This window comes from Paroedura picta, chromosome 9 (genome assembly GCF_049243985.1).
Source record: "Paroedura picta isolate Pp20150507F chromosome 9, Ppicta_v3.0, whole genome shotgun sequence".
Taxonomy (NCBI): Eukaryota; Metazoa; Chordata; class Lepidosauria; order Squamata; family Gekkonidae; genus Paroedura; species Paroedura picta.
In genome coordinates this window covers 1,292,877-1,318,249 of record NC_135377.1, presented here as the reverse complement: position 1 = coordinate 1,318,249, position 25,373 = coordinate 1,292,877, and the positions used below count along the sequence as shown (strand labels likewise).

The following is a 25,373-nucleotide window of genomic DNA, read 5'->3' as shown; positions in this document are numbered from 1 at the left end:
TTAGCTTTGTTTCTGCTTTGGAAGGAAATAAATCCCCTTTCTACAGTAACCACAGCCTGTTTCCATGTCAGCCACAGAGACCCCCCCCCTAAAGAAGACCGGCAAGGGCCTTTGGGTCTTTGGGCCGCACTTCACACAGAGTCCCCTCCCCTCAAATCCATCGTCACTCCTCTGCCCCCCATGTGAGGGGAGGAGGTAGTGGGGGTCACACCGCAAGCTAGAAGAGACGAAGGTCCAAGCGGGGTCTGATTCTGAAGCCAGGATATTCAATAAATAGCAGAGGACTGAGCAGCTGTGAAGGAGGCCCGGGGGGCACGTCCTCCCCCCCCACCCTCCACCAGGCAACATCTCTCTGGGTGCTCCCAAGCATGAGTCTCTGGCCTTCCAGGCCCACCGGCAGCCGCTCGTCCTTCTCCCCTTCCCCTCCTGCAGCCTGTCTGGAAGGGGGCCCTGGTGAAAGCCCAACGGAGGCTGCCTGCTCCTGCTCAGCCAGGATGAGCCTCAAAGGGGGCATCCGGGCCCCGCGGGGGGCAGTTCTCGTCGTGGGGAGCTGGCAAGTCAGTCCCAGGCAACCCCGGCGCCAGGGCCTGGCAGAAGAGCTTGTGCTGCCGTGTGACCGTGCGGAGCGCAGCGTCGGGCTGGCTGGGCCACAGCAGGGCCACGTCCCGCTGGTCACGGGGGCTGAGCTGGCGGGTGCAGAGCTGCAGGTGACGGACGCTGGCCGAGAGCTGCTTCCAGGTGGGAGGGTCCAAGGGGCCCCTGATGGAGCAGCCTGTGCCAAGGGAGGGGAGAGCAGAGGAGGCAGCTCAGGGAGGGGGAGTCCCAGGACACTTCCCTGTCCTCCAAAGACCCCACCGCCCCAACTTTGATCCCACCGAGAGGCAGGAATTCCTGCTTCCCAGTGCCCCCCCCCCACAAGAGGAGGAGGGCCCAAGTAGCAGTCCTCCCCCCCACCCCCCACAGCTCACCTGCCAAGCTGAGGAACTGGAGACCCTTCTGCCGCTCCTGCAGGGCAGCCAGCAAGGTCCGGAGGCCCGTGAGGCTGATGTCCGGGTTGGCTGACAAATCCAGGGAGACCAGAGAGCAGCAGGCCGGGAGGCATCTGCAGAGGGGAGAGCCAATGGAATGGCTAAGAGCGCACGCAGCCAGCTGGGTGGCCGGGGGCGGTCACGGTCCTGCTAGAGCTGTCCTTAGCCGGGCTGAGAGGTCGAGGCCTTCCCCTGTGCTGGGCTTCAGAGACTTGGTGCCCCAGAATGTGGAGGTCAAGGACAGGACCCAGAGGCCTTGCAGAACTGAGATTGAGGCCTACTCCCCCTGCACCTGGAGGTTCTACCAGATGACGGTGACCCTCAGAGGTGGTCAAGGCCAGAGACCTCCAGAGGTGGTTTGCCCCTGCCTGCCTCCAGTCGGCCTGAGGCTCCCCCATCGAAGAGCTAGCTGGGGCCAAGCCCACAGCCTGGCGGAACCTGATGGGGTTGGGTAGCCCAGGACAGGGCAGGGCAGGGCAGGGCAGGGCAGGGGGAACTTGCCGTGGCCTGCCTCTGCGCATCAGCCCTGTATTTCCCACCCACAGACTGAGCAGGGCTGACCCTGCTTAGCTTCTGAGATCCCACAAGATTGGCCTAGCCTGGGCTAGGTCAGGGGGATGGATGCGTGGGGAAGGCAGTCCGAATGCTGGCGAGGCACGGACTCTGGACCTCCAGGGCGCCCCTGCTGGGGAACAGGCCTGTGGGCACGGGACCTGCACCCCGTTGGCAGGTGACATCCCGGAAGCCCTTCAGCGCACAGCAATGTGCGTGTGGGAGGGGCGCATCTCCACCATTGCAGGACGGCCTGCTCAGTGAACACGGAATTCTCTGGGTTTTTTTTTGGGGGGGGGGGGGTGGAGGTGGCTGTGTGCAATCCATCCCTTGCAAAGCAGCAGGGAGGGGTGTTAGAATCTGACCAGCACATTAGCATGGTCAGCACCCTGGAGCCCCCACACCTGGGGGAAAAGAGGGGCTGTACGACTGAAATGGGGGGGGGGAGGTGCTCCTTCTCCACCAAGGTGACGCCCAAGAGGTCTGGCTCACAAGGTGGCTGGCTTCAAGCAGTATCCAGCTCTAGTCATGTTGCAGGGGGAGGGGTCCCATTCCAGAGGATGCCCCCAAAAGGGAGGAAATAGCTCAGACGGGCCTCTGGGAGGTCACCCTGGATCCCTCTGAAGAGGAACAAGCCCAGAGCCCTGCACAGGCCCTGCACCCTTCCTTCCCGCTGCCCAAAAGGACACATCTGCTAGCCAGATCCAGATGAGGGGCCGGCCAGGTGAGACTTTCTAGTCCAGGAGCACCCAAAAGACGTAACACCATTGGTGGCAGGCTGGGAGCTTTGGGGAGGGGCTGCCTGCTTCTTCAGCCCATCTGCCCCAATATCACCAGGTGGATGGATTTCTGGTCTGTGCAGCTAAATGCGGCACCTTCCATGGAGATGGGGAACGGTGGGGAGGGGCCATTAGTCTGTCTGGAGCAGCAGAAGAGCGACTGAGTCCAGCAGCATCTTTGGGAATGATGGACTCTGGGCAGGGGGGAGCTTGCGTCAGTCAGGGCTGGCTACTTCAGGCGGGAAAGAAGTGAGCAATGAGTCCCAAAAGCTCTGAATGACTTCTGGCTATCGGAGCACAATCCGAAACCAAAGCACTCGGGCTTGAGTAGGTCCACGGCCCAGAGGTCACCTGCTTCTCTGGTAAGGCCCACTCCCCCCCTCCCGCCATCCCCCTACCTGGCCAGCCCTGCAAGGGCCTCATCAGTCAGGCGGTTCCCAGACAGCGTCAGATGGGTGGCAGAGCAGTCCTCCTGCGTTGGGGGAAGGGGGGGGGAGAAGAGGCTGGATTCAGAATGGAATCGCTGATGGCTGGGGGGGGGGGGCTTGAACAGCATCCCAAGTAAGGAAAGCAGCCCCTCCCGCAGCCTTCCTGTGAGGCTGGAGACCCCGCCCCTTCCTGCAGGCCTCTTTCCCCTCCGCACCTGTGCCAGGTACTGGGCCACCACGTCCCACAGTGCCTTGGGGCTTCCTGCTGGGGCATCTACAGAGCCGAGGTCCAGGTGGGTGAGGGCAGCGCAGGGGAGGGCCTGGAGGAGCGGGCGGAGGCCAGGGGAGCCCAGCCCATTGCAGGACACGGCCAGTTTCTTCAGGTGGACGGAGCCTGCGGGGAACGGGGGAGGGGCCCAGGTGAGCACTGAGTCAGACAGAGCCAGGAAGGGGCCGTTGGCAGCCCCCTGGGCAGGAGTGCCGCTTCCAGAGCCCCCCAGCGCCTTTGCCCCAACAGCCACCCGCCTTCCACTCGCCACTCCCCCAGGCAGACGTCTGTGCCTTGTCCCCCCGTCCCCAAGAGCCCCTGCAGGCATCTCGCCCCTCCCCCCCAGCCCCCCTGAAGGAAGAACTGAGCCTCCATGCAGTGAAATCTACTGTTGAGGGTTAGATTGCTCCATTCTTGAGGGTCACATTCTGTTTTGATGCAGCTCAGGGAGGGGTTACAAACAGGTGGTGGAAGGAACAACCGACCCCCCCCCAAGAAGGGGCACGGAGGCTTTTTCCAGGAGAATATGGAGCATGTGGCCCCCAGAGGAGCCCCTGCCCCCCCACTCCAAAGACAGGGTGACTTCATGGGCCCTCGGCAAGGGAGAGATGCCAAGGCCGCCCTGCAGGGAGGGCAGTGCTGCGTGAAGGCAGGGGGGTGAGGGAGGGCTGCTGCTGCTGCTGCACATTTTGCACGGCTGGTTTCAACTGGCTGTGCCCCCCCCCCTCCCAGCAGAGCTCCCACCTGCAGGCACATCCATTGCGTTTGCAGCAGGCTTTTGGGAAGGGGGGAGGGCAGAGCTTGCCTGAGCCACTCACCCTTTAAGGCGTCGGCCACCAGGGGGCGGTAGTGCTGCAGGAAGGCGGGGGTGAAGCCACAGGCCTGCAGGCGGAGGGTGCGCAGGAGGGGGCAGGCCTGCAGCAAAGCAGCCAAGCCTGGGGAGCTCCTATCACCCAGCGGGTTCAAGCTCAGGTCCAGCTCTTCCAGCCTCTGGAACGACAGGGAGGAAAGTCGGGGCCACCTGCAGGCAGCCTGGCCGGGAGACGCCCAGCACCCAGCCCAGCCCAGGTCACGCTTCAGAAGAGCGAGTTTCCAGTCTCCGGGCTCTGAGGCATTCTGTGAAACGCGGCAAAGTTTAAAGGCCAGGATGGCCCCCAGGATTCTCCTCCTTTGCCTGCACTGCTTGCCGTCACCTCTCCCCCTGAAAATCACTTAAAGCAAGGGCCCCCAACGTGGTGCCCAGGGGTGCCAGGGCCCTTGCTGACCCCTTTCCTGGCCCCTGCCAAGGGGTTTTGGAGAAAACCACCCTGAGCCACAGGGGAGGAGGGTATATAAACACAATCAATCAAAAAGCACAAGGGGGCAGTCACACAGGGCTGCAGCCCAGTCCAGCTTCTAACTGGCCCCCAGAGACCTGACTGGCTGCACAAACTGAAAGCACACTGACAGTCAAACGGCCTAATTAGGGTTCTTTTGCCCAGCCCCAATGAATCACGTTAAGAAAAAACCTTTAATATATATTTTACTGCAGAGGAAATCTAGACCCAGGGGAGTCAGGGGTAGTCAACCTGTGGTCCTCCAGCGTTGCTGACAGGGGCTCATGGGAATTGTAGTCCATGGACATCTGGAGGACCACAGGTTGACTACCCCTTCTGTGCAGAGAACAATAGGATTACCTCATATTAAATACCTTGCCTTGCAGGTTGGGCTTGCAGGATGAGCCAAGAGCTTGGGGTCCCTTTCTCCCCACTCCACCTCCCGGGAACACCCCACACCCTTGCGCCCCCCTCCCAGGAACTGCTGGCAGGTCCAAAAAGCTGCCCACATGCTTCCCCCCTCCCCATGTTTACATCAACAGTGGTGACACCCTCCGCTTCCATTCCTCTAGGCTTGAGGAGGGCTCTCTCAGCTAGAGCGTCAACTCTGACTGAAAACTATTTCTCGGCCCAGGTGGTAGCCTCGTGGGAGTTAAGATCCAATGAACAGAATCTCCTTAGGATCCCGGCCCTAGCAAGGTCAAAGTGGCCTCACCCAAAGCCACAGCTTCCGGACGCCGGGCCCCGGCCTGGTGCAGCGCTCTCCCTGCAGGACTCAGGGCAGCTCTGCATTCGCACCCACCCACCCCCCCACCCTCCTGCGGCTTCTCTACTAGTCCTGTAATAAACACATGCCTTTGGGGTACATCAATGTTTTTCACTTATTTACTTACTTATTTATATTTTTATACCACCCTTCCTTTGGGGTCTTAATTCTCCTCGATTCCTGATTCTCCAAGGCACCCACAGACGCAGGAGGGGGAACCCCTGGCAGCCAGGCCTAGTCCCGACAAGTGCCCCCACCCCCCAGGGAAGCCAGCCAACCAGCCAGCCGGCAGGCAGGCCCTCCCTCCCTGCCTCCCCCACTCACTCTACCTGGAAGGGGCCCCGAGCCAGTTCCTGCAGCCCCTCCAGGCCCAGCCGGTTGGCCGAGAGGTCCAGGGTCTTCAGGCCGGGCATGGTGCTGAGACAGGCCAGCAGCTCGGCGGCCGAGTCGTCCCCCAGGCTGGTCCCCGAGAGGGAGAGACGCTGGATGGCCGTCTGCTGCTTGAGCGCCCGCAGCAGGGGGGGGAGGTGGGGGCCACGCAGAGGCACCCCCGATGTGCTGAACGAGGGCCCCGCCTCCTGGTGCTCCAGCATCCTCAGCAGCAGCGGATGTTCCCCTGCAGACCCACCACGTTGCTGTCAGCACGAGCCCCACAAGCAGGACCCCCCCTCCCCGCTTCCTCAGGCAGCGCCAAGGAGAACCTGCCCCTGGGGAAGGCCATGGTTGTGGGGTCAGCATCTCCCCCCCCACCCTCTGGCTTAGGAAAGGAAGCCCCCCCACGATCCCCTCCCACCCAAAGACACGGCAGGGCAGGGCTCACCCACAGACAGGCTCCGGCAGGCCTTGCGGTACCTCTCCAGGAGGGGCGGCAGGTCCCAGGACTGCACCTCAGCCAACACCTGCCAGAGAGGCCACAGCCAGCCTGTTGGGAGGGGCTCTGGGCAGAAAGTGCCCCCCCCTGCCACTTCTCCACTGGGAAACACTGACCCGAGAGGCAGGCAAGCAAGCGCCTCGAGCACCACCACACCCAGACCCCCCCCCCTCCACTGGCAGGTCAAGGTGTGGAGCAGCCCCTCCACTGCCCATGGCCACACTCCATGCTGGGAAGGAAATTCTGCCCCCAAATCCTTCAGGTAGGGGGCAACAGGGAGCCAGACCCCTACCCCACAACCCCCCCCCCCTTCTGGGGCAACCTCAGGCCAGCGCAGCTGTGTGTTCCCCAACGACATCCCCACCACAGGCCAAAAAGGCCGGGATGGGAGTTCAGCAGAATGTGGGCCCCCCAGGCCCGCCTCCATTCTGGGCAGAAGCCCCCCACCGAGGCCGCTCACCTCTTCATTGCTCTGCAGAACATCCAGGATGAGGTCCTGGGGGGCCAGGAGGGCCCCCTCCTTCTTGAGGGTGAGGCGTGGCAGCAGCCCACACATCTGGTAGTAGCGCTGGGAGGCCTGATCCGCCAGCCAGGACACCGGCCGGCCGTCACCACCGCTGGTGCTGCTGCAAAAGAGGCAGAAGGTGTAGCGGATCGCGGGATGGCAGGCAGGCAGGCTCCCGGCTCCCCCTTCTACGCTGCAAGGGCAGGGCGTGTTTCTGTATCTTTGTGGGCCTGCTTTGGACTGGCAAGGGAGCGGTTGATTGGCGTGCCATCCCCCCCCCTTCCTGCCCCGCCCTAATGCCAGAGAGCTGCTGGATCACACTTCTGATTCATGCAGGTTTTCCACCTGACCTGGGCCCCCAAGGTGGCGCGGCGGGCCCTTCAGCATGCTCAGCAGATGCCCTGCAGTCAGAGCGCAGCTGTGGTCTCCCCTCCACGTCAGCTTCGGGGGCTGCGAGGGAGCTAGGCCTTACAAAGCTCGGGGGGATCGGGCAGGTTTTGAGGGTCGGGAACCTCAGCCCCAGAGAAGCTCAGACAGAGCAGGAGGACCAACCGGGGGGGGGCGGTGGAAAGAGGAGGCAGAAAAGAGGTCGGGATTCAGGGAAGTGTAAAGAGGCAGCAGAGAGGAGCGGCAGAAAGACCCGCCCCGCCCCACACACAGCAGCCAGCAAGGGGGCAGAGCAGCTTTCCAAGTGACTCCAGGGGCAGGGGGCCGCCCGTTTGGGGTGAGCCATGCCTCCATGGACAGGAGCAGTATCTCTGAAGAGCAGATGTCAGGGACAAAGCCTTGTGTCTCAGCTGGATGTCTAATGCAGCAAGGCATTTCTCCGGACAGGGAGGAGAGGGGAAATAAGACAGTGGGAACGAGAGGGCTGCCAGGGCCGGGAGGAGAGGAAGGAACGCTGGGGGCTACGCGGGAAAGAGGCGGCCACCTTTGGGGGCTCCCAAGACAGCAGCCATTCCGGGAAGGTCAGAGGAGCCCATGAGTCCAGATACACGCCCCCCCCCCCCTGAGGCCTCTCTTACCTGTGGGGCACGGGGATGAGGAAGACCTTCTCATGCACCCGAACACGCACCCGGAGAGGGGCTGGGGGAACAGGACCCTGCAGAGAGGAGAGGGATGAGGACAGAGTCCCAAGCGGGGGGGATCTCCCACTCAGCAGCCCTGGGCCTAGCAGGACCCTGAAGGACAGGGCTGGATCTGCTTGTCTGCAGGCAAAGCCAGCCCTGTCCTTAAGGGCTGCAGCAGCTACAGAGAAGGCAGTCCTGGTATATGGGGAGGGGGGAAAACACCCCTCCCCTCCCCTCCCCTCCGGGAAGCTCACCTGTGCTGAGCCTGGGGGTGGGCTCTCGCAACCCCCTGTCCTGCCATCGACTGGGCTGCTGTCCCCAGAGCCCCGCAGGGGACTGTCCTCGCTTGCCGGCCGCCCGGGGCTCGCCATCCGCCTGGCCGCTCTCGTCCTGCCCAGGGGGGTCCTGTCCACGATCTGGGTGAGGCGGCTCTGCCTGACCCTCCGCCGCTTCTTCCGCGCGGTCTCCGGGGGCTGTCCGGGCCCCCCGCTGTCCCTCTCGGGCCCCGAGGCTCCCTCCGACTCGGACCCAGAGTCCTTGTCCCGAATGGGGCGGCTTCTCTTGCGGGACCCGTGGCTCAGCCCCACGTCGTCTTCCAGCCAATCGTCGCCCACGTAGTCCTCCGAGGGGATCAGGGCCGGCCCGTCAGAGGGCCTCGGGCGCTCGGGGCTCCGCGGCAGGCGGGTCTGGGCACTGCCCACTCGCCTCATGGCTGCTTGGTACTCTGCGGCGGCTGCCAAGCCAGCGTCCGCATGTCCGGTCTGGCCCTGCCCTGGCTCCTCCTCGGCCCTCGGCGGTTCTTGGCCAAAGAGCCACGGCCTCCTCTCGACCGGCCGCAGGGGACTGGCGCAGTCGTCCGGGGTCTCCCCGAGGCTCTGCTCCCCATTGTGCCTGGGGGCCCTCCAGGGCTCCTCTCTGGGGCACGGAGGACGAGGGGGCGGGGACTCCGGGGCTTCCGGGTCAAAGAGCTGGCTGGCTGGCTCTTCTTGCGGGGCCCGCGACTTGGAGCCTGTCAGGGGAGAACCAGGGAACCCGGGGCTAGCAACTCTGGCCTCCCCTTCCTGCCCCCAAACCAGCTCTTCAAGCAGAAGGGGAGGCAAGCAGGGGCTGAAAGGCCCGCCCTCCCCAAATGGAGGCCCTCGATGCGAGTCCTGCCGCAGGTAGAGTCCAACAGGAGCACCTTTGAGACTCACGGGTCTGCCAAAGGGCACTTGGACTCTCGGAAGCACAGGCCCTAAAAAGCGAAGGAGCGTGCCTGCCCACTCAGGAGTCAACCTGGCCGGTCTTCACGGGGCCGGGCTGGACTCGCCTTTTGTCCTGCGGGCCTTGTTGGTCTCCAAAGTGCCACCAGACTCCAGCTGTTCTACATGCCCGCGGGGGGCCCTCCCAAACTGCCCAGAAGAGGCTCCCTGGGGGCCTGGGCTGCCCTCTCTGGGATGCTTCCCTCCTCCTCCTCCTCCTCCTGCTGCCCCCGCTCTCCCTCACACGCCATGTCCATTTTGGGCCCTGGGCTGGGCCCTTCCTGGTCCGGATCCCGGACACGACTTCCTAGAGAGCCAGCCTGGGCCTGAGGAACGGCAGCTGCGTGGGTCAGAGAGAGGGGGGGGAGGCAGGAACAGGCAGGCTCCCCTGCTGGAAGTTGGGCTGCCTGTTTTCGTGAGCTCTCCATTTGCACAAGAGTAAATCCTGGGCTGCCGTTTTTCAGCACTTTCTGGAGCAGCCCCTTCCCAGAAGAGAGGAGCATCAACCCCTCCTGCCCCCGTGCAGAACCCCAAGACCTCCCCCTCCCTCGCACGAAGCTGCCCACCCTGAACGGGACCCTCTGTCCTTCGAGGTCCGCCTGGTCGGCACAGACTGGCCGCGGCTCTCTAGGGGGTCTCAGGCGAAGGCCTTCCCCCCCTCGCCCACTGCCTGGTGCTCTTAACAGCTGGGGATGGAATCAGGACCTTCCACGTGCCAAGCAGAGGCTCCCCTGCTGAGGCCCCGTCCCTCCCCCTGTGCAGCCTCACCTCGCTGTGCCATGGCCTTCCCAAGCAGCTGCTCCATGGCCTTGAAGCGCTCACAGGTTTCCCGGTCCAGATCCCGACGGTACAGGCGCACCCACTCGTGGAGCGTGCCCAGGGGGTTGAGGCCCTGCACAGGGGGAGACGCCGGGCACAGTGAGGGGAGAACTGCTGCCGGAGAACGGCTTCAGTCGCAGCTGGCCAGACAACACCCCCCTCCCCCCGTCAGCAGCACCTCCCTTGTCCCTACCTTGGCATTACGCAGCGTCACGGAGGCGCCTCTGTGGATTAGCAGCTCTGCCACGTCGAAATGCCCGCAGTTGAGGGCATCGTGGAGGGGGGTGATGCCCTCGCAGCCAGGCCCCCCAGGGTCGTCAATGTTAGCACCGTGGTCCAGAAGCAAGCGGACGACCTCTGCGGGGAAGAGTCAAGGGGTTCACGACCAGCCTCCGCTCTCTCCAGGGCGACCAGAGGGCCCCGGCTCCCTCCCCAGGGCTTACCCAGATGCCCGTGGTTGCAGGCCTCATGCAGGGGGGTCCAGCCACAGTAATCCCGAGGGTTCACAGGGTGAGCCTGAGATGGAGAGGGAGGCATCCGTGGAAGACAGCCTGGAAGAGCACCAGCCTTTGCCCTCCCAGGCCTGCCCCATCCTCAGCATGCGACAGCAGGTCATGGGAGCAGCCAGGGGGTCCCCCAAAGCCCTCTGAATGGCCACGCCTGTCCAGGAGGGCTTGGCCCATGCCCCAGCTTCACTGCCCTGACCTCACCATGCCAGGCTGTCACGGCCCTGTCCACATGTCCCCCGTTCTGCTGAGCCAAATCCTGCCCCCAGGTCCTCAGCTCTGCCTCTCTGCTCCCCGTTCCCCGTTCCCCTTTTCCAATCACTGTGCGCAGACCACAGGCCTCAGGGGGCTCTTCTCTTCCCAGAGCTTGTTTTCATTCCTTTCCCAACATTTCTGCCATTGAGAACCCCCAGAAACATCCTTCAGGCTTCAAGAACCCCGGAAGTGTTGTCAACAGGCCACGCCTCCCTGCCACGCCCATGAAGTCACATGTCACCAGAAATGCCATCACCCAGACGCCACCAGGCCACTCCCGCAGCACAGGAAGGGGCAGCACAGACATATTTTCAGGGGATTTGTGAACAGAACCATCCCTGCCCTCTGGGCTGGATCCCAGTTTGCTCTTCACCAGGGCCAGGCCACTCCATGCCCCCTCAGAGGGACGGGCGATGAAGAAGAGGGGGGAACACCTTGCTTTTCTGTACTCGGGAGACTCCTTCCCTTCCTCTCCCCACAAGAGGCCCCTCTTGAGGCAGGTGGGGCCAAGAGAGTTCTGGGCCTTGCTGCCTCCCAGGTCAAGGCTGAAGAGGAAGGATGCAGTTCCACAGGCCTCCTCTGCGATCAGCCGGGAGCAGAGGGCAGCGAGCCCAGAGGCCTGCTGGGACAGGACGGAGAACTGCGGGGCGGGTCTTGGGGGCTCACCTTCTCCAAGAAGAACTGGACCCGGCGCAGGTTGCCCTCGATGCAGGCGCGATGCAGGAGGGTCTCGCCCTTGTCGTTGCGCTGGTTCCACTGAGGGGAGGGGCACAGTCAGGCCACATCCAGCTTCACGGGCCACTTCACAAAGTTGCCCACCTGTCTCTCTGGCTCCAGAGTAACCCCCTCCCCCACCCCCTGCAGGCACCCTGACCCCACCTTGCTGGTGTTGCGCCGGCCTGGGACACTTTTGCCGTAGCCCTCCAGGTCGCCCTCTCCATCTGGAGGACAAAGCGGGGGAGGGGGAGGGGGGATGTCTGAACCAGGCCACAGCAACAGACCAGACCCCCCCCCAGGAGTTCACAACCTAAAGCCAACCCCCCCCCAGCCCCCCCGCTGCCGGGACGGCAACCGGCCTCTTGAGGCACGGCCATCGGCCCCCAAGCTCAGCAGCCGCTGCTTTGACCCCGCTGGGTCCTGCAACAGGAACGGTTCCCGCAGCAAAGCACACCAGCTTCTGCCCTCCGCCCACTGCCTGTTGAGGGCAATGGGCCTCCTCGTGTGTTTGGGCTGCAAGTGCAAGATGCAGAGCTCTGAATGGAGTGGGTCAGGGGGACCCGATCACGCCAGCCTGGTTCCGTCCACACTGGCTTCCCGTCTGCTCCTGGGTTCCATTCCAGGGTCTCAAGGACTCCCTTCTCCCAACTGAGCAGGACAAGAAGGAGAAGGGCTGGCTTTGAGACCCCACTTCCCCCTCTCCCTAAAATGGACACCCGGCGGGCTGGGGGCTGAGAGAGCTCTGACTGGACTGCTCAGTGAGAACAGCTCCAAGAACAGGACTGTGACTGGCCCAAGGTCCCCCAGCTGCCGGCATGTGGAGGAGGAGTGGGGAACCAAAACCCGACTCGCCAGATGAGAAGCCGCCGCTCTTTAGCACTACACCGAATACGGCACCAAACCTTTGGGATGGCCCACCCCCAGGGAGATGGCCCACCCCCCTCTCTCGGGGGCTTCCTCTGGTCACGGACCTTCCTCTGGTACCGCTCCTCACGTGCTTTTGTTGCGTGGCTTAAAGCGCTATTTGCAACGGTTCCGATGTTTTCATACTGTGCAGTGCACCACTTGGGCGGAAAGGCAGCACGAGAGGGTTTTAAACGCTAAATAAAGGCCAGCAAGTTTTGCCACTGCTTTTCCCACACGTCTGTCAGCCCCCATCCCCCCCCATGTGCTCCCTGCCCCCCGTTTCCTGCTTCTAGAACTGAAGCTCCGGAGTTCACAGCCCCCTCGGAGACGAGGGCTCTTCTCGGTCGGGTCAGCAGTGTCCCCAGCCTCCCGAGGCAGCCCGGCCCACAGCCCTTGGGGACGGTGACCAAGGGGCCCCCCGCCCGGCCCTGCTCACCGCTGCCCGAGAGCTCCAGGTCGCTCTCCTCCAGGGGCTCGCTGCTCGGCAGCTCCTCCTCCTCCTCCTCACCCGCCTGCCCCTCCGAGCGCCAGCCCAGGCGGCTCTGGAGGTCCTCCAGCCGGGACAGCGTGGCCGAGGCCTCGGGGCAACCGCATCTCTGCTGCGAGGCGTGGAAGGACCGCAGGATCTGGCACTGAGACAAACGGTTTCCCCCTTTTAGGGAAGAAGCGGCCACCAGCCCTGGCCTCCCCGCCACCTCGGGGGAGATCAGCGCTGCAGCGGGGCCTCTGCTTCCCTCCATGCCGGCTGGATGGGCCCCCTCGAAGCCGGCCCTGCCTTTCCCTGACTTGACGCTGTCCGCCCTGCTTGGCTCCACGAAGGCCGGGGAGGCAAGGCTCATGGGCCCAGAGAGCACTCCAGCAGACACAGGGGGCCGCGGGCATCGCAGTGGGATGAGGCAGGAACGCTCTCGGAGCAGAGCCCTCCTGGTCCACCGCAGAACAGCCAGCTTTGTGCCCCCAAGAGGCCTGCAAGACTTCCTGGGAAGGCACAGGGGAGAGCCCCAGCCCCTGGCACGCCTGGCGGAGGGACACCCTGGGACACCCTGACAGGCCTCCAAGATCCTGCTTGTCCCGGACGTTTCAGAGCGCTGACATCAGCCGGGGGGGCGGGGGGGGGGCAGGGCGAGCAGTACGTGAGAAGGAATCTCAGCCCCTGGGACATGAAGACGGGAGCCCTCTCCCCACCCCCACCAGCTCACCTGCAGCCTGGGGTCCCCTGCCGTGTCTGCCTTCCGGAGGGCTTCCTGGAAGCAGGGCTCCAGGGCTTGGTAGCTCTCTTGGGCCTCCTCTCTGGCCAGAGCGATGTTCAGCCACGTCTTGGCTTCCTGGACACAGACAGACGAGGCAGGATGCGGGTCTCACTCCTCTTGCCTGTTTGCAGTCTTGAGGATGGTGACCCTCCAGAGCGGGGCAAAGGGGCTTCTCCAGCCCAAGGCTTGCTTGGAGTGGGGAGGGGAGGGAGGCAGGATGGCACCCGAGGACCCCCACTTGGCCACACGCCCGCGTACGGGGCAGCGGATGAAAGTGTCGGACTGGGATCTGGAAGAGTGGGGCTCAAATCCCCCCTCGGGCCCTGGAAGCCCACCGGGAGACCCGGGGCCAGTCTAACCCCTCAGACAAAATGGAGGAAAGGAGAAGGGCATAAGCTGCTCTTGGGCCCCCACTGGGGAGCAAGGTGGGGCAGGAAACTGTCATCATCATCCATCCAATCCAATAACGAAAAAGCAGGAACATGCAGGGAGACGCTCGGCCCCCTCACCTCCAGGGCATTCCCCTGCCGCAGCGCCAGCTCCTCCTGGTAGTGATGTACTGCCTGCGCATGATCTTTCAGGTCCCCAAAGGTGGCAGCCAGAGAAACGTGGATCACAGCGAGCTCCTGACCCGGGCGCCTCAACGCCTGAGCATGGTGCAGCTGAAGCAAGACCACAGGGTCAGCAGAGCAGCCCGGTTGGATCAGGCCAGGGGTCCATTGTGGTCCCACACTCTGTGTCACACAAGGACCCAGATCCAGGGGTTCCCCCAGAGGGGCCAGAACTCCAGTCGTCCTTCCACAGTGCCCCCCCCCCCGCCCCAGGCACCAGAGTTGGTTCTTATACCCTGCTTTGAACTACCAGAAGGAGTGGCCCTTCCCTTCCTCCCCCCACAACAGGCATCCTTGAAGTAGGAGGGGCTGAGAGAACTCTGAGGGAGTCTGCTCTGTCAGGACTGTGACCAGCCCAAGGTCGCCCAGCTGGCTGCATATGGAGGAGGAGGGAATCAAACCCAGCTCACCAGGTAGAAGCTGCTGGTCTTAACCACTGTACCAATCACTGCCCCAGAGACAGTGAATTCAGGCAGAGCGGTTGGGCAGAAGGGATTTCTTTTTGCCGTCATGTTGATAATTTTGTAAGTCTTTTAATTGGGATTTTAATGGGGTTGAGATTGCTGTGACCCACCTCGAGCTTATACGGAGAGGCGGGAAATAAATCTAATAATAATAATAATAATAATAATAATAATAATAATAATAATAATAATAATAATAATAATAATAATAATAATAATAATAATACCACCACCACCACCCAGGGAAATGCCGGCTGCCACTTTGGGGTCGGGAGGCAAACTTCCTCCAGGCCAGACTGGGCAGGGATTCTGCGTTTCTTGGGGGGGGGGACTCACATGGGCATGTAATTGGGGTCTCTGTGGGTGGGCTGGTAGTTGTGAATTTCCTGCATTCTGCAGGGGATTGGACTAGATGACCCTGCGGACCCCTTCCAACTCTATGACTCTGTTGGATCAGGCTAGTGGCCCGTATGATGAAACGCTCAGCGTCACACAGTGGCCAAAACCCAGGGGCCACCAGGAGGCCCACCAGAATAAAGAGCATCCCTGCCCCAGGCAGAGTGATCAGTCTGTGCCTTGTGGCTAAGAGCCACGGAGAGGCCTCTGATTGTACAAAAGTGCCTCCCACCACCCTCTTTGGGAATGCCTGGCTTCACTGTCCCCCACCCACCCTGGCCAGCAGCTGCCCCCAGCCTCACCTGTTTCTTGTAGGCCTCCAGAGCGCGTCGATAATCCCCCTCTTTGGAGAAGAGGTCCCCCAGTTGCTCACACAGGCCCAGGGCTGTCTGCAGGTGGCCGGCTACCTCTGCCTCTTCCAGGGCCTGCTGCAAGGAGCAGGCCTTCATGGCTGGCGAGGAGAAAGTATCTTGCAAACCCTCCCAAGGCACGGAGCGCTGTGCTTTGCAATGCCTGCTCCAACCCTCTTCCACGCAGAGAGGTGCGCCAGCCCTGAGAGGCTGGAGTCCTTACCGTAGCGGAGGCTGTGGCAGATGCTCTGCCGCTGCTGAGGCCGCAGGGAGCCCAACAGGTAGGCCTTCTTCAGGAAGCGCTTGGCAGCCACAAAGTCCCCCAAGCTCAGCAGCACCTGGAGGGAAGACGGAGGCCGTGACAGGCAGTCCTCGCCGCCAGGAGGGGGAGCGATCCCCTCTCCACACCTCCTTCCGGGGAGGGGTGGGGAGAGGAAGGGGAGGAGATTGTCAGCTGCGTTGAGACTCCTTCAGGTAGTAAAAAGCGGGGTATAAACAGGGATGGCCCTCCAGATGTCCATGGACTGCAATTCCCATGAGCCCCTGCCAGCATGTGCTGACAACCGCTCTTGAGAATTGTAGTCCACGGACATCCAAAGGGCCACAGTTCTGTGCCACCTCCTGTGCCACGCTGGGAGTGGGATTGCTCCTACACGTTAGCCCAGGGACAAAGCCAGAGACGGTGGCCACTAGGCAGATGTCGAGCGCTAGTCCTACAAATCCACCGAGCAGGAGCTACTCTCAAGTTCGGCAGCGGCTGCCTGGCTCCCCCAGGAGTGGAGGCTTGGCAGGGTTGTAGGCCTGGGGACTCTTCAGGCCCTACGTGCCAGGCATCTAGGCATCTAGGGAGGTGCCCCTCCAGGACGGTGGGAGCGGCTTGTGGCTGGGCATGGAGTGGTATGGTTGTAGGGCTGGGAACGACGGTCACAGGGAGAGGCCCTGCCTGCTAGCTCAGCAGCAAAGAAGATCATCTGAAGGGCAGACATGACAGGGCCTTTTCAGTGGCAGCCCCTTGCTTACGGAACAACCTCCCCCACTGCCTCACCTTTGACTTTCAGGAGCCAGCTGAGGACAGTTTTATTTACGACTGCGTCTGACTCGTTTGGTTTCTATTTGCCGGCAGTGCTTTTGGGAGATTTTGTATTGCAGTCCTCAGGTGTTTCTGCTGTTCTGCTGATATTGTAACTCGCCTTGAGTTCTGCCAGCAGAAAGGCAGCTGATAAATGTTTTAAATAACCTGAAGGAAGGAGGGGACACTGCTCCACCCCTTTACACTGACATATCCCCAAATTCGAGGAGGGATCCTTCAAGGGACTCTCTGAGTTCTGCAGGGCCTGCAAAACGGAGCTCTTCCGCCAGGCTTCTGGTTGAGGCCGGGTGGGAGCCTTGGGGTATTAGATCTGCCCCCCCCCCCGATACACCCCTCCGCTCCTACTGGAGTGCTAGACTGTGTTGGGGGCTTGTTTCCATCTCCCAGCCGGTACCTACACATATACATCTTAAGACCGAAGCCCAGAATATGGGGATCAATTTTCAAAGTTATTAGTATACCACCATCTTGTATTTGTTTTTTATATTTTACATTGCTTTACTGTTTTATTGTTTTAATTGATACTGTGTTTTGTTTTGTGAATTGCCGCTAGCCAGTTTCTGGGAGTGGCGGTACAGAAATACAATGATAAATAAATAAATAAGGTTCTCTGCGAACTCCCCCAGTCCTTCCTGGAAATCCGGGCAGTGGTCCCATCACACAGCTAGCCAGAGACAGGGGCAGGCAAGGAGCTGGGCTTCTCCTGTGAGGCTCCATTGCCCTCTCAACCAGGAGTACTTCAAAGGGGTGAACAAACTGGGGGGGGGGGAGGGAGGCTGTCTCACCTGGGCCAGGCTGGCACTGCACTCACTTTCCAGGTACTTCTCCTTCATCTTACGAGCACACTCCCGCGCTCTCTCCAGGCAGCGCATGGCCTTGGAATGCTCGCCTTCCCGCAGGTGGATGTTGCCCAGGTTGAAATAGGCCCGGTAGAGGTCCTCATACAGGTGAGTCTGCCTGGGAGGGGGGGGGGAGACACAGATCAAATTCAGGAGCTCAGCCTAGCTTTCCTCCTCAAAAGAATACAGCTGCAACACACATATACACACACACAGGGAGCTTGGCTCCAGCCAGCCCTGGACTTCAGAGCCACAGAATCATAGAATCAGAGTCAGAAGGTACCTCCAGGGTCATCTAGTCCAGCCCCCTGCAGAATGCAGGAAACCCACAACCACAGAACCTCCCTTCTCCAAGAAGCACCTGGGGAGGCTGGGGGATCAGCAAAGTGGGGTTCTATTTCATTTCTGTTATATGAATATTTATGCTCTGCCTTTCCTCAAGACAGACCCCCTCGGTGGCTCCCCAGGGGGACCAATGAGCCCAGCCAGGTGCCCCCCTCCCCGCCCTCACTCCGAGATGTAGATGCTCTTTTTGATGTAGTCGCTGCACTTGGCCGGGTTCTTCAGGCTGTCGTGGACCAAGCCGAGGTTCAGGTAGAGCCGGGCCCTCATCTCGCTCACCTCCCGCGGCGGCACTTCCCCTGGGAGAGGGAGGCAGGCAGACGCCCGTCAGCAGGCAGTGGACCCACAGCCACACACAAAACTCGCCCCACTCAGGTTCAGCCCCCCCCCCCCCCGGCTTCTCTAGCTTATGAGCTCCCCTCCCTCAGCCAAGAGCGGTGCAGGTGCGCCATGCAGGGTGGAGGCTGTCCGACTTGGCCACACTGGGTGCCCCCCTGGGGGTCCCATGTCACGTGAGATTGGGGCAGGAATCCTCCCCACCCCCACTAGCACCACCTGCCACACCAGGGCTGACAACCGGCCTTGGGGACAGTGAGCATGCGGGCCAAAGGGTGCACACCCCAAACGGCACAGACCCCAGGGAGAAACCCCGGAGGTGCTCCAGCAGGCCCCCCTCCCCAGCACAGGGAGGCCTTTGCTCCAGCCCCAAGGACTCTCTGCCCGCTTGCTGGGTCTCAACAGCAAACACCGGACATCCTGCGACTGTCGCTACAGGAGCCATTTGCCTTCCAGGGCAGAAAGAGCTGAGCAGCCGACAGGCCAACCCCGCTGGCCTCTGCTGGGGGAGACTTCCCCCTCTCAGTCCCCCCCCTCTTGCCGGGAGGGAGGGAAAGACGCACCGTCCAACGTCTCTTCAATGACAGCCAGGCTCCTCGCAAAGGCCTCCTCTGCCTCCTGCAGAGCCCCACTGGCACGGCCGCTCTCGGCCATGAACATGTACGTGCGGCCCAGCGTGGCCCACGCCCTCTGCTGCTCGACATGGTTGTGGAGGGACTGGGCAAGCTCCAAGTGGCGGCGCTGGTGCTGCACAAAGAGACACGGAGAGGAGAGTCAAGGGCAGGCTCTCCAGAGGCCCCTGCAGCCTGCCCTGCAAAGGCCCCAATCAAGCCCCAGGAAGAGACCCAGTTGGCCAATGGCATGGGGCCCCCACCCACAGTGGCTGCTCTGGTGCAAAATGGGAACATAAGAGAAGCTCTCAGGGGACCTCAGGAGGTTCCCCAGCAGGGCCAGAACTACAGAAGCCCTCCCATGCTTGCCCCCAAGCGCCAAGAATACACAGCAGCCCTGCCCCAGACATAAGGATCATAGACATGGAAGGGACCTCCAGGGTCATCTAGTCCAACCCCCTGCACAATGCAGGACACTCACAACTACCTGCCCACCCACAGTGACCCCAATTTCATGGCCAAGTGATCCCCCCCCCACACACACATACACCAAAAATCTCCGGAATTCAGCCTGGACAGTTTTTGAGAACAGGGTGTTCTTGCAAAGTGGAAAGGCTGCATGCAGACAAATTGTGTGGGGAAAGGGGTGGTGTGAGAGAATTGGGGCTGTATCCGGCTTTTCTCTTCCTGAAGAAGTCTCAAAGTAGCTTTTGCCACCCTCCAGAGAAGGAGAGTTCCAGAGGTTGGGCGATGTGAGTTCCCGAGTCCCCTCTACCTGCTCCAGTTGCCCTGAAGCCCTTTGAGGCTGCAGCAGGGAGCAGGAAGCGCACCTGGAGCCTAAATCGATCGTGCTCTGAGCCAAGCTGCGCTCCCATGCTCTGCTCTGAAGCCCTCTCCCCCGGCCCTTGTACCTTCAGCGCTGCCTCATAGCTCTCCAGTTCTGCCAAGCACTCCCCGATTTTCCGGTGGGCCACAGCACAGCCAATGACATCGGCCACACTCTCCAAGAGGCGCAACTCCTGCCGGTGCTCCTCCAGGGCCTGCTGAAAACGCCCTGCCCGGCAGAGAAGAAGGAGAAGAAGAGTTTAGTCAGCTGCAGAATGTGCAGCAGATACAGGCAACAATCACACACACGCACATGCACACGCACACACGGTGCAACAATCTCAGTGCGTAAGGTTTTTAAAATAAAGTCAAGCAGTGGTGCCAGACCAGACTGCGTGTGTGTGTGTGTGTGTGTGGGGGGGGGGTTGAGTGGACAACTTGACAGGAAGTTAAGGGTTCTGGTTCCCCCCATTCCTGACTGCAGTCACCATTGGCTGCTTTTGGGGGGGGGGATCGGGGATGGGACCAGATGACTGTTTCTTTGCTAGTTCAATACGTATCCTTGTGTGTAGGAAGAAACCCTTTTTAAAGATTTATTTTTTAAGTCCCCAGTTTCATGGTGTTTGTGCCTGAAATACTGGAGAGCCACAATCGGAGTTCTGCATCCCCTCATTCCCTGACATTCGGTGGATGGCTCTGCCTTCAGTACCAGCCAGACACGTTCTGGTTGCACCCCCAGCACGAGGGTTCTCTGCCTTGGTCATGGACTTCCCTGATTCTGGCCGTCTCGGCTCCCATGAGCCTCCTTCGACCAGGCCCTCCCCTCCCCCACTCCCCAGAAGAAAAGTCCAATCAAACCAGAGCCAGGTGCACTACCAAGGACATGATGGAGGCAGTAAAGCTCCAGACCTGCCCCAGTGGTCAGACCCCCCCAAGCTATCTCCTTGGATTGGGATGTGATTGCCTCATCAATCAACAGCAAGGGGTCCCCATGGCACAGCTGCCCTCACAAAAGGCCCCTGCTGGAGAAGATGCCCCAAGTCGGCCTCACCACACAACTGCCCCTCACCATGACGAGCCAAAATCTCTCCCAGCTGGTTACACAGTGCAGCTTCTTCCTGGAGGTCTCCCTTCTGCTGGGCTTTCTCCTTGGCCTTCTGGAGCTCTGGAGGAGCAGAAATATCCCCCTCAGTGGTAGAAGGAACATCACAAGCCACCCCGATCCCATTACAGAACCAACGGCCTAGGACTGAGTCAGGCTCTTGGTCCATCAAGGTGAGTAAGGTCTCTACAAACTCTCCTGGAACTCAGGTGCAAGTCTTTCACATTACTTTGACAGGGTGCAGAGGAGAGCAATGAGGAAGATTAAATAATTATTATTAGATTTCTATACCGCCGCTCGCCCTAGCCTCACAGCAGTTTACATCATAAAATCATAAAAACAGTAAAAACCCCATTATTACCCATCCAGTTCCCATCACACAGTACAACACGATGGTGGCATCTGGGGCCTGGGGACCGAGCCCTAGGAGGAAAGGCTGAGGGCCTTGGGGATGCTCAGCCTGCAGAAGCAGAGGTTGAGAGGGGACAGGAGGGATCTCTGGAAGAATTTGAAAGGTTGGAGGAGGGCAGGGAGAGGCCCCTGTTGGCAGCATGGGAGAGAACCTGCAGGAATGGCTTTAAACTACATGGAGAGCAGCGACATCTCCGGGGGGGTTCAGTCAGAGTAGTTCAGCAATGGGGTGGGCTGCCTAAGGAGGTGGGGAGCTCCCCCTCACTGGCAGTCTTCAAGCAGTGGCTGGACAGATCCTTCTCCTGGATGCTGGATGCACTGAGCAGGGAGTGGGACTAGATGGCCTCTGTGGCCCCTTCCCACTCTAGGATTCTATGATTCCCTCCTACCTAACCCTTTTACCTGGAGATGCTGAACATGGTACCTGGGACCTTTTGCATACCAAGCAGAGGCCCTGAGCCACAATCCCTCCCCTGCAGACCAAAGAGTTAACCAAAAAAACTCCAGCTCAACCTGACCAAGGATCTGCCTGGTTCAGATGTCTCAAGGAACATTTTATCCCCTTAAAACGCATCTGACCCTACTCGTCAGCCCTTGTGACAATCAATTCCATACATTCATTATGTGTTGCAAGCAAATATCCTTTTATGCGTCTCCTGTCAACCCCATCTTGAGCTCTGGTATCTTGGGAGGAAAGGAGGGCTTCGCATTTGAATCAGAAACGTGCACTTGGGGGGGGGGCACAGGGAAGAGGGGGAGACCCCCTGGAGACTGCAAGGCGGGGAGGAAGAAAACATCAGTAACTAGATGGCTAGATGGAGCCTGCTGAGGTAGAGACATTGCCACTGACACAGTGAGTTGGTCAGTATCTCCTACTCTGCTGGCAGCCGCTCTCCAGGGGCTCAAGGAGAGGCGCTTTGCATCACCTGCTGAATGCCATTCCCCCCCCCCCCCGCCCCGTGTTGGTTCCACCGGGGACCTTCTGCGTGCAAAGCAGCTGCTCTTTCACTCCCCCCACGGAAGCACAAGGCACAGAGGCAGGGCTGGCTTCCCCCCACACTCCCCGAAGCGCCCACCCGAGGAACGAAGACCTGCTGCCTGCCTTGCCCTGCCCTGCCCTCTTTGGGCTCGATTCTCCTGCATGGGGAGAAACCCCTTGGCGGCGGCCAGCCAGAGCCTCCTTGTGCAGAGGCAGTCTACCTTGCAGCCTCAGGGACATGCAGTGTGTGTGGGGAGGGGGGGCGTCCGGTTGTGCGCAGACTCCCTGCGGAGCCTGAGCCTGGGATTCTCTGCGCGGGGCTGGGCGGGAAGGGCAGAGGGCCGGCGAGCCCCTCCTTTGCTCCTGGGGTCGGGAGATCGGCTGGAGTTCGGGGAGGTCTCCAGGCTCGACCGGGAGGTTGGCCACCCGAGCTCCGGCCCGGCTGGCGACGGACGGACGGATGGAGCCTCCAGGGGCGGAGGCAGTCTACCACCCCCCCCCTCGGTAGGCGGGGCCAAGGGGGCCCGATCCCAGCCGCCCCGCTCCCCGGCCCGATGGCCACTCACGGCGGATCTCGCGCTCCCGCGGGCCCCTCATCGCCATCGCCGCCGCCGCCCCGACTCCGCGCCTCAGCGCCAAACCGACGCGCGCCCCGCCCCCCGCTCCAACGCCGCCTCCTCATTGGCCGCCCGCAAAGCGCGGAGCACCGCTCCGGGTTTCTATTGGCTGGCCCTTTCGCCCAATCGCGCGCGACGCCCAGCTTCGCGGCCCGAGGAAAGCCACGTCTGCGCACGCGCGCAGACCCAGGCGGCGGGGCAGGAGAAACGGAGTTCCGCGTTCCCGCGTGCGGTGTCGGCTCTCAGGGAAACACATACCAAGAGCATGCTGGGATTTGTAGTCTGACGGGAATGCGCTTGCCCAGCACCAGCGACAGGAGCCGGCAACCGGTTGGAAGACAGGGCATGCATTGCACCTGTGGGGCAGCCCTGCTCCCAGAGCATGCGCGGTGTGTCTCTGCAGGTAGAGGTCGCTGGGAGCTGGAATCCCAACTGAACTCCAGCCCATTAGAGCTCAGCTCCCCTGGCTTGCTCTGAAAAGGTGGATGCTGTGGCATTATACCCTGCTGAAGGTTTCCCCATCCCACCTTCCAAAATTTTCAGGGACTTCCCAAGCTGGCAACCCTAACTGAGGCCCTCTTTTGACTCAAACTGAAAAAGAGAGGCCAGCAGTGGAGGGGGGGGGGGAAGGAGGGCCAGCCAGTGACTCTGGGTCCCAAACCTTAGTATTTCTTCATCCCCATTCATGATCCTGCGGAACTTGCTGCTGCTCAGTCCACCTGTTGGGACTAGCTCAGTCCTGTGTTTGGAGGCTCTAAAGAGGACATTCACCACCGGGGATGCTTCAGGCTGATCCACCCCTGAGCCGGGGCCCGGACTAGAAGGGTCAATTCCAACTCCATGAGGCCCTTCAGGGACAGGAGGGGGCATCCTCTCTTGGGCCAGAAAGAGTCTAAATAAGATCCTAAGGTTGATTTTTGAGGCTTCCTGAGGTTGCTGTTTTCCCTCCTAGGGCAAGATCTCGGCAGGAGAGCATTGGCTGGAAGCTCCCTTCGGCCTTTGCCTCAGGTTGGCAGGCAGCACTCTCCATGAGGGTTCTAGGCTACCTGAAGCAACTCGGCTAGCTCTGGCTCGTGTACTTTTTAGCAGCTGCTTCTCCAGGCTGGCACGCAGGATGCCTTCACCCAGATGATGCCTCACAGCACCCCTTTGCAACAGGATTTTCATGTACAAAACAGGGAAACCCAGTTGCAAACAACTGCTACAGCGCATTGAGCATGCATTATCCAACCTTTGAGGGCTTTTCTGACCCTGAAACCTCAGCATGCCACTGCCTTTCTTGCATATCCAGTGATGATTCAGCCCACCTGTTCTGCCAGGTGCTGCTGCCTTTTTGTGATGAAAGAGAGCAGGCTCTCCCCATCCATGCATCAGACCTGTGTGCATTGAGGCCACCTGACCCCATCCATTCATCCCATCTCTCTGCTTGGTGTTGTGGTTAAGAGCAGTGGCTTCTAGTCTGGAGAGCTGGGGTTTGATTCCCTGCCCCTCCACTTGCAGCCAGATGACCTTGGGCCAGTCACAGTTCTTAGAGCTGTTCTGTCAGGGCTCTCTCACCCCACCTCCCTCACAGGGTGCCTGTTGTGGGGAGAGAAAGGGAAGGCGATTGGAAGCCGCTTTGAGACTCCTTCAGGCAGTGAGAAGCAGGGTACAGAAAACAAAGTCCTTTTATTTGCTGTGCATTTTCTTTCTGCCTCCACCCCAAAGGCGGAGCTCGGACCTCAGCAGCTTCAGAAGTTGGCAGACAATTTCAGTTTCCTCAGAATAACCAAGAACAGAGGTAGCTGCATTGTTCTTTGGCAAAATCCCTAAATCATTCCACGGCTTTTGTTTTAACAAGAGCAAGCATATCAACACACAAAAATCCAAGCTATCCTGGGGCCTGCACATCCAAGCGTCACGAGGCTGCGGCTCTACTTGGGATGAGACCAGGCCAGGGGTGGGGGAAAGGCTGACTGGGGCAGTGTCACTTGGGGCTGCTCTTAAGAGAGGGGCCTGGACTCAGCCACGAAGCTTAAGTTTCCCAACTGCCCGTCAAGCCACAGCTGACTTAGGGGGACCCCATAGGGTTGTCGAGGCCAGAGATGTTCAGAGGGGGTTCGCTGCTGCCTACTTCTGCATAGCAGCAACCCTGAGACTTCCTTGGTAGCCCCCCCCCCCCCCGCAGGGACTAGCCAGGGTCAGCCTCGCTTAGCTTCCAACAGCAGATGAAAACTGACCAACTTGGGCCACAGGGTCAGGGGGCTTCCTGCTCATTGTGCCTGAGGGTCTGCAGCCCCCTCTCTAGTGTTGCTGGCTCTTGCCACCCTCTTAAGTGTCCTTGCGTGTAATAGGATGAGGAGCAGACTGATCCAATGACGCTGCTTTAGAAAGCTCCACAGAACGGAAGTCCCTTGTCATATAGAAGGTCCCAGACTGAATCTGGAGAATCCTGTTCAGAAAGGGGTCTTGCCAAACCCAATCTTGGAGCTCATGCAGAGTATACAAAAGGGAGACCGGTGGGCCCGTGGTCCATCTAAGGCAGGGGGGTCAGGGGCTCATGGGAATTGTCATCCATGGATACCTGCAGAGCCAGTTTGGCCACCTCTGACCTAAAGCAACCTCATCCCTCTGCATGGGAGGGAATAGTCCTCTCGTACAAGCTTGAAGGCAGTCAGAGAAAGAAGCATTGCTTCTCCTTCCAGAACTGTGACATGTCCACTATGCTACTGTCCAAAGGAGATGAGGGACAAACAAGTGGAAGTTTGGGTGTGGGTGTGTGTGGGGGGGAGAAAATGTGTCCCCCAATTGTGTCATCTTCATTTACCCCCTCTTCTTCTTTAATTAATGGTTTTAGTTTCGAGTGGGTGGCTGTTTTGGTCTGAAGCAGCAGAACTAAGTAGGAGTCCAGGGGCGTCTTTAAGTCCAACAAGGCTTTATTCAAAGATGTCATGTGCAGGCACACTTTCTCACACTTGTGCACACCAAAGCTTACACCCCGAAGAAACCTTTGTGGGTCTTAATGGTGCCACTGGACTTAAACTCTGTCTTGTAAATTTTAGTGACGTACCATCGAGTGTACGTACCCCACCATTCCCCCTCCTGCAGCCAAGAGCTTCACTTTCTGACCTGCTCCAGCCTCCA

The 25,373-nt window shown here is 60.5% G+C and overlaps 1 protein-coding gene across 2 annotated transcripts; it reads right to left on the bottom strand.

Annotated features, from left to right (window-relative positions):
• Positions 1-246: 246 nt before the first annotated feature.
• On the bottom strand, positions 247-22,308 carry TONSL (tonsoku like, DNA repair protein). Of its 2 annotated transcripts, none has more exons than XM_077351277.1 (26): positions 22,200-22,308; positions 20,211-20,306; positions 19,228-19,370; positions 18,269-18,452; positions 17,539-17,668; positions 16,974-17,145; positions 15,322-15,436; positions 15,051-15,199; positions 13,787-13,939; positions 13,227-13,352; positions 12,464-12,659; positions 11,284-11,345; positions 11,071-11,160; positions 10,087-10,159; positions 9,837-10,000; positions 9,593-9,716; positions 7,838-8,592; positions 7,539-7,615; positions 6,469-6,634; positions 5,958-6,036; positions 5,467-5,753; positions 3,874-4,045; positions 3,003-3,181; positions 2,758-2,831; positions 969-1,102; positions 247-772 (listed from the first exon to the last, which is right to left on the bottom strand). In XM_077351277.1, the coding sequence occupies exons 1-26, from the start codon at positions 22,234-22,236 to the stop codon at positions 486-488; spliced, it is 4,224 nt and encodes a 1,407-aa protein (XP_077207392.1). In that variant the 5' UTR covers positions 22,237-22,308; the 3' UTR covers positions 247-485. The 2 variants fall into 2 exon arrangements, with proteins under 2 accessions (XP_077207392.1, XP_077207393.1); XM_077351278.1 differs by having other exon boundaries at positions 6,469-6,631.
• Positions 22,309-25,373: the final 3,065 nt, after the last annotated feature.

Coding starts and splice junctions, on each gene's coding strand:
- TONSL (XM_077351277.1), bottom strand. CDS start 22,236: ATGGCGATGAGGGGCCCGCGGGAGCGCGAGATCCGCC. Junction 11,161..11,283: donor GCCGGCGCAACACCAGCAAG/GTGGGGTCAGGG, acceptor CCCTCCCCTCAG/TGGAACCAGCGCAACGACAA. Junction 10,001..10,086: donor CTGCAACCACGGGCATCTGG/GTAAGCCCTGGG, acceptor TCTTCCCCGCAG/AGGTCGTCCGCTTGCTTCTG.